Raw genomic sequence first — 7,845 nt, forward strand, 5'->3', positions numbered from 1 at the left:
ACACACACACACATAGACACACACACACACACACACACACACACACACACACATAGACACACATAGACACACACACACACACACACACACACACACACACACACACACACACACACACACACACACACACATCCAAAGTCAAACCAGGTTTTGGCATCTTATACTCCATTTATACGAGACGGCTTGGTGTCATTGGTAGGTAGTGATGTCAGAGTTCCAATCAAAATCTTACGGGACACAGGGGCTTTTGACTTCTATATTGTTGACTCTGTTTTGCCGTTGTCTGGTGAAAGTGACACAGGTGACACAGTTCTGAGTTGGGGGATGGGATTAAAAGTTCTTCCTATTCCTGTTCATAAGGTGTATATTGACTGTGACCTTGTTAAAGGTGAAGTAGCTGTTGGTGTACGTTCAGCTTTGCCAATCGAGGGGATACATTTTATTCTGGGCAACGGTTTGGCAGGTGGCAGAATCTAGACTGATGTTCCCCTGCGCCTTTAGTGACTGGTGGTCTGATTGAGTCTGGGTTTGAGGAGAGCTCTACAGTGGTGCCAGAGGTCACGTCCTCCTGCGTGATCCTGTGTGCTATGGCCAAAGCTATGCTGTGTAGAAGCCAGAAGGCCAGGCATTGCTCCACTGGTCGGGGTGGTCGGGGTGGTCGTGGTGGCGGCGGCTTTGATGGTGGTCGTGGTGGCGGCGGCTTTGATGGTGGTCGTGGCGGCAGCGGCAGCAGGGGTCGAGGACGTGGCAAGGAGATGTTCTGTTATCGGTGTGGAGATCAAGGACATTTGGCCAGGGACTGTGACCAAACGGAGGATGTGTGCTACAACTGCAACAAACCAGGCCACATGGCTCGTGACTGTGGGCATGCCAACGACCGGAGGTGCTACTCCTGCGGGGGGCTTGGTCACATCCAGAGACGTTGTGAGAAGGTGGTATATTGTAATTAGGGTTCGTTGAGACGGGGTGCCAGATGTATGTTTTGTTTTCTATGACTTTTTGTTTTTGTTTGGGATGGGGTTGGTTCGTTGTGCCGGTGGTCCGGGGGACACCGACTTTAAGGGGGGGGGTGTGACGACCCCTGCTTTAAGGTCTCCTGTGGTGTGTGTGTATGGCCCTTTAATGTTCCTCCTCTGCTTGTGTCCGTCTGATTGAGGACACCTGACGCCCTGATTGAGGACACCTGACGCCCTGATTGAGGACACCTGACGCCCTGATTGAGGACACCTGACGGCCTGATTGAGGACACCTGACGCCCTGATTGGGGACACCTGACGCCCTGATTGAGGACACCTGACGCCCTGATTGAGGACACCTGACGGCTGGCAGAGGATTAAGAGGCCTGAGCCAGAGTCTCGATCTCTCTCTCCCGCAGAGGACCTGACCTCGGAGCAGCCACGTCGCTTCGTCTTTTGTTTTTCCTTTGTGTTAGTTTTTGGTTTACGTTAAGTTTCTGTTAATAAATATATTTTTCATATATGTTCTCGTCCTTCCCACGCTTTTTGTTATGGCTAAGAGCCAGGCCATGACAGTATGTATGTATTTGTGTATAGATGTTGCAACTATGCAGAGCTTTAGCAATACTGTATCTAACTATGGTCATGCTAATAAAGCTGTTGAATTGAATTGAAATGAATTGAAATGAATTTAATTGAAATGAAATGAATTGAATTGAAATGAAATCAATTGAAATGAATTGAATTGAATTGAATTGAAATGAATTGAAATGAATTGAAATGAATTGAATTGAATTGAAATGAATTGAATTTAAATGAATTGAATTGAATTGAAATGAATTGAAATGAATTGAAATGAATTGAAATGAATTGAATTGAAATGAATTGAATTGAATTGAAATTAATTGAATTGAATTGACTGCAGAGAAACACTGAACATCTGAAACATAAAATACAGCAGGAAGTTGTTACAACACATCTCTTAAGAATAAACAATGTTTTTATATCTGCATAATTTCTGAAGCTGCAGAGTTTCTGGTGATGATGGAGAGGTCTGTCCCTGCAAGGCCACCGTAGAAACCGTTTCAAGATTATATTTGGTGTTACTTTTAAAAATAAAACTCTAAAATAATCAAATAAAAATACAAAATAATCAAATATAAAAAATTGAGTTCACTTCATATTTTGGTGTGTTTTGTATTTTATTCCTATACCATATTTTTTATATTAATAAAAGTATGTTTATAAATGTTACATGTTTAAATATGATGTGGCTATTTTTTGTATTATTATTTTTTATTTTGCAGCACACGTTTTGTAGTTCCTGCATTAATTGTACAAACAGCATTAATCTTATTAACATATTTTAGGGTTTCATTATCGAATTATCTCGTGGAATAAATGGGTTAATAGAAGGATTAAGCAACATAAAAATATCTGTGTTATAATCATGAACGTGAACTGGAGGTTTTTCCATGAAAGCTGCCGGTTAAAGTCTAACGGACAAACACACCAACGTCCGCCAACACACACTGACAAACAAACACACCAACGTCCGCCTACACACACTGACAAACAAACACACCAACGTCCGCCTACACACACTGACAAACAAACACACACACACACACACACACACACACACACACACACACACACACACACACACTCACACACACACACACGCACACACACACACACACACACACTCACACATACACACACACGCACACACACACACACACACACACACACACACATGCACACACACACACACACACACACACGCACACACACGCACACGTAAGCTAAAGGAGGCTACTGTAATGTTGGGCTATAAAGGAACTACAGCACGGTCACATGACTTCACGTCACCACCGCTAAGCTAAATGAGGCTAATGTTGGGCTATAAAGGAACTACAGCACGGTCACATGACTTCACGTCACCACCGCTAAGCTAAATGAGGCTAATGTTGGGCTATAAAGGAACTACAGCACGGTCACATGACTTCACGTCACCACCGCTAAGCTAAAGGAGGCTAATGTTGGGCTATAAAGGAACTACAGCACGGTCACATGACTTCACGTCACCACCGCTAAGCTAAAGGAGGCTAATGTTGGGCTATAAAGGAACTACAGCACGGTCACATGACTTCACCTCAGCACCGCTAAGCTAAAGGCGGCTAATGTTGGGCTATAAAGGAACTACAGCACGGTCACATGACTTCACCTCACCACCGCTAAGCTAAAGGCGGCTAATATTGGGCTATAAAGGAACTACAGCACGGTCACATGACTTCACGTCACCACCGCTAAGCTAAAGGAGGCTAATGTTGGGCTATAAAGGAACTACAGCACGGTCACATGACTTCACGTCACCACCGCTAAGCTAAAGGAGGCTAATGTTGGGCTATAAAGGAACTACAGCACGGTCACATGACTTCACATCATCACCGCTAAGCTAAAGGAGGCTACTGTTGGGCTATGAAGGAACTACAGCACGGTCACATGACTTCACGTCACCACCGCTAAGCTAAATGAGGCTAATGTTGGGCTATAAAGGAACTACAGCACGGTCACATGACTTCACATCATCACCGCTAAGCTAAAGGAGGCTACTGTTGGGCTATGAAGGAACTACAGCACGGTCACATGACTTCACGTCACCACCGCTAAGCTAAAGGAGGCTAATGTTGGGCTATAAAGGAACTACAGCACGGTCACATGACTTCACGTCACCACCGCTAAGCTAAAGGAGGCTAATGTTGGGCTATAAAGGAACTACAGCACGGTCACATGACTTCACGTCACCACCGCTAAGCTAAAGGAGGCTAATGTTGGGCTATAAAGGAACTACAGCACGGTCACATGACTTCACATCATCACCGCTAAGCTAAAGGAGGCTACTGTTGGGCTATGAAGGAACTACAGCACGGTCACATGACTTCACGTCACCACCGCTAAGCTAAATGAGGCTAATGTTGGGCTATAAAGGAACTACAGCACGGTCACATGACTTCACATCATCACCGCTAAGCTAAAGGAGGCTACTGTTGGGCTATGAAGGAACTACAGCACGGTCACATGACTTCACGTCACCACCGCTAAGCTAAAGGTGGCTAATGTTGGCCTATAAAGGAACTACAGCACGGTCACATGACTTCACGTCACCACCTCAAAGCTAAAGGAGGCTAATGTTGGGCATGACGATCCACAGTTTGAAAACCTTCTCATTAGGTAATAAATAAAACCACACGTTTGATGTTTTGAGTCACTTTTCTTTATTTCCTCCCCTTCACTTATTCATCACCATCGATATTCAGTTCAATCGGCATCTTAACGCCCTCGCCTTCAGCGCAGAATCCTGCAGACAGAGAGAGAAACAGTGAGATCAGTTATCTGTGAAATCTCTGTTTCATCGTTTAATCAGGTGATTTTAAAGCACCGTTCTTGGAGTCGTAGACGAACTGTGGTTCTCCGGAGAACCCGAGGCAGCTCGCCTGCTTCTTGAAATCTTCAAAGTCCGAGTCCTTCAGGGTCGCCTCTCTGCCTGCAGACAGAAACACAGAGACGCTTTAATACCTAATTTTAGGAAAGGATTTCAGCATGACTTCTACTTGTATTGAGTTTTAAAATAATTGTGTTAGTACTTTTAAATAATGTCAGCACTTCTTCCAGAATTGTAACTTCTATCTATCTATCTGTCTGTCTGTCTGTCTGTTTGTCTGTCTGTCTGTCTGTCTGTCTGTCTGTCTGTCTGTCTGTCTGTCTGTCTATCTACACTGTAAAAAAAAAATGTTTTTTAGTTTTTCCCCAAAAAAATTACAGTTTTTTATTGTATTTCATAATTACAGGAAATCATATTCAATTTACAAGAATAAACGGTTTATTGAAATGTGTCGTGTATTTTAACAAAAAAAAACTGAAGAAATGGAATACATTATTTATCTGTTTTTTAGCAGTTTTTAAATGCGAATTTAACAAAACTAACCGTAAAAATAAATGATTTTCTGTTGGCAAAATTAGCTGCATTTTCTGTAATTTTACTAAAAAATACTTTTGTTATGGCTATATATAACTGTCAAATACATAACAAATACTGTTAATACTCATTTAAAAAATGTATAATTGCAAGAAAATATATGAGTAAAGAAAGAAATATTTTGTAATTTTGCTTAATTTAACCACTACTTTACATTGATAAACTGAAAAAACACAGGTATTGACTATCCTATTATAGTAAAAAAAACTACATTTTAAAGGGCCCATGTCATGGCCATTTCCACTGATCATAATTACATTGTTGAGGTATACTAAAATAGATTTATACTGTGCAATTTTCCAAACTCACATTGGTTTCGCATACAGCATCTCTGTCAAGCATGTGTATTCAGCAGTATTCACTTTCTCCACTAAACGACTCGTTGGAGCTCTTGCCCCCCCCTCCCTGTGAGCCTAGTGTGCTCCGATTGGTCAGCTCGGCCACTCGTTCTGATTAGTCAACCACCAGAGAGGCTGCGCCCATGTCTAACAGTGCTTTTCCCGGCTGCTCTCAGCGTAACATCAGTCTTATCATGGCATCGGCACAGCCGTATATTTTATATACATATATATTTTTAACTGTTGTTATAGAAGAGTGTGACGGCCCCAGGGCCTTTGTCTTACGATGGGGTGGAGCTGAAGAGGCTAATCAGCACGATCACGGACACCTCCGGACACAGTCTCTCTCCAAAGCGGCTGCAGGAAGACTAACTCTGCGATCCTCTCAACCACCTATCTCTGCATTTACCACAATAAATGTGCCGTGGTTTTGTAAACTCGTGTATGTCTCCTTGTCTTTGTGGCCTACGAGCCGCTCATAACAAAGAGTAAGTTATTTTTACCCGTTATAAACTACTACTGTTTGATGAGAAATCAAATCATGGTTTGCTATATATGAATTCAGGGAAGAAAGGATAGGCCTACTAAGTATTTCCATTAAACTTTATTTTTAGAAATGTACAAAATGAACATAAATATACATATATACACGGTATATCATCCATTCCTCCTCCTCGCATCTTGCCTGCGCACAGTCGGTGCGGTGCCTTTTAGCACGACGCCTCAGTAGTAGTAGAAGTGCCTTTTAGCACGTCATGGATTGTCCGCCAGGATCTGGCTGGACGAAATCAAATGCAAATCACAAAATATTAGAGAAACTTAGTTGTTTTAGATTCGTTAGTAGTAGTTGTGTAATGAACAGCTTGCCTGCTAATATGCTAACCTAGCTTTGTTTACCTTGGTAGCTAACACGATATGAACGTTAGCTTGGAGGAAAGGCAACTATAATGCAGTGTAATAAAACTACTATGAACAAAAGCTAGTGGTTCATATTAGGCTAGCAATAACGTGTTTATAATTGCAATCGTATACAGGTATTCTGCTACCATACAATGTATGTAACTTGCATGAATACATTGTTTTGCGCTAGCATACAGCTAGCCTCGTTAGCTACATGCAGTATATGTACGGTCACAATGTACGGTAAATCACAGTACAGTATACTGTATGAGTATTCCGTGTGTGTGAATGCAGACATTCTCCTGCTATGAGATACATGTATGCAAGGCCATCTGCTGATATTAGAGTTGATATATGGAAACTCTAGCAACTTAGTTAGCACAGTTAGCACTGTGTCAATGGCTTAGCAGTCCAACACAGTTTACACATTTAAACAGTCTTGTTTGATAAATACACAAATAACAATGCAAACTTACAGGTTGTATACCCAGATCTTCCCCTGCTCCAAACGGTCCAAACAAGCTGTGCATATCCGGCCTCAAACTGGGCAATGTTTTGGAAGCTTTCGTCTGTGAAATGCCGGTTCTTCGAACCTCTGGAGGAGGAACACGCCGCTGCTGGTGTGGCCATAGCTCTTCGGGATTGGTCCATTTCGTTCCGGGTACCGCATGACATCAGGCGGTACCCGGAAGAATCAAATGGGCAGTGACGTATCTCCAACGAGGCGTTTTGGGGAGGTATTTTCTGTGTTAGAGTTTTACTCGCTACAGGGTGTACTTTGAGGGTTTTGACTCTGCACACCGTTTACATGCATAAAAACCTTCATAACACACAAGGGGACGGGTAATAACCGGAAAAGCATGACATGGGAGCTTTAACACATTTTGACTTTCACTTTATTGCTACATTTGTATTAATTTGAAGATTTAATTGTTAAATATGTGAATTTCATGTTATAAAAACTGTGTAAAACCATAGAGTTAAAAAAAACTTGACTGTTAGCATGTTGGGTGCGAATTCCTACCAGAGCACAATTCAGATATAAAATGATACTATAACCCACCAGTAACAGCTTGTGGGTTATATAGGAGACATTTGGCTATGCCATGATACATCTATAAACTAGCTCATAGCTGTCAGCATTCACTGCAGGCAAACCTAATGTGACCATTCACTTATGATTTCTAAGTAGAAGAAGAAGAAGAAGAAGAAGAAGAAGAAGAAGAAGAAGAAGAAGAAGAAGAAGAAGAAGAAGAAGAAGAAGAAGAAGAAGATATAATGTATTCATCACTCAGAGGGAAATGTCTTCTATATTGTATATTTTTTGTTTTTGTTTCATGGTTTTGCCACGAGTTCACGAGACGGTTTTTGGAATATGTGGGGGATAACAGTGAAATAACATTAGCATCTTCCCCTAGGCCTTATCACACTAGCATGTACAATTTAGCCCATAACATTGAACATGCACTAACAGCCAGACTCTGAATATCAAAACCGTGTTAGCAGTTAGTGCTACCACTATGCTAAATTGGTATTAGCATTGCAATTACAGTAAAACGAACAATGTTGTCCTTTTAGACGTCTAATAATATCCAACTATTCAATGCAT

At 41.8% G+C, this 7,845-nt stretch overlaps 1 protein-coding gene across 1 annotated transcript; it reads left to right on the forward strand.

Annotated features, from left to right (window-relative positions):
- Positions 1 to 324: 324 nt before the first annotated feature.
- LOC117482793 (cellular nucleic acid-binding protein-like) lies at positions 325 to 950 on the forward strand. Its single transcript, XM_034130976.1, has 2 exons — positions 325 to 388; positions 502 to 950. Exons 1-2 carry the CDS (start codon positions 325 to 327, stop codon positions 948 to 950), a joined length of 513 nt encoding a protein of 170 aa, XP_033986867.1.
- Positions 951 to 7,845: the final 6,895 nt, after the last annotated feature.

This window comes from Trematomus bernacchii, unplaced genomic scaffold (assembly GCF_902827165.1).
Source record: "Trematomus bernacchii unplaced genomic scaffold, fTreBer1.1, whole genome shotgun sequence".
Lineage (NCBI taxonomy): Eukaryota > Metazoa > Chordata > Actinopteri > Perciformes > Nototheniidae > Trematomus > Trematomus bernacchii.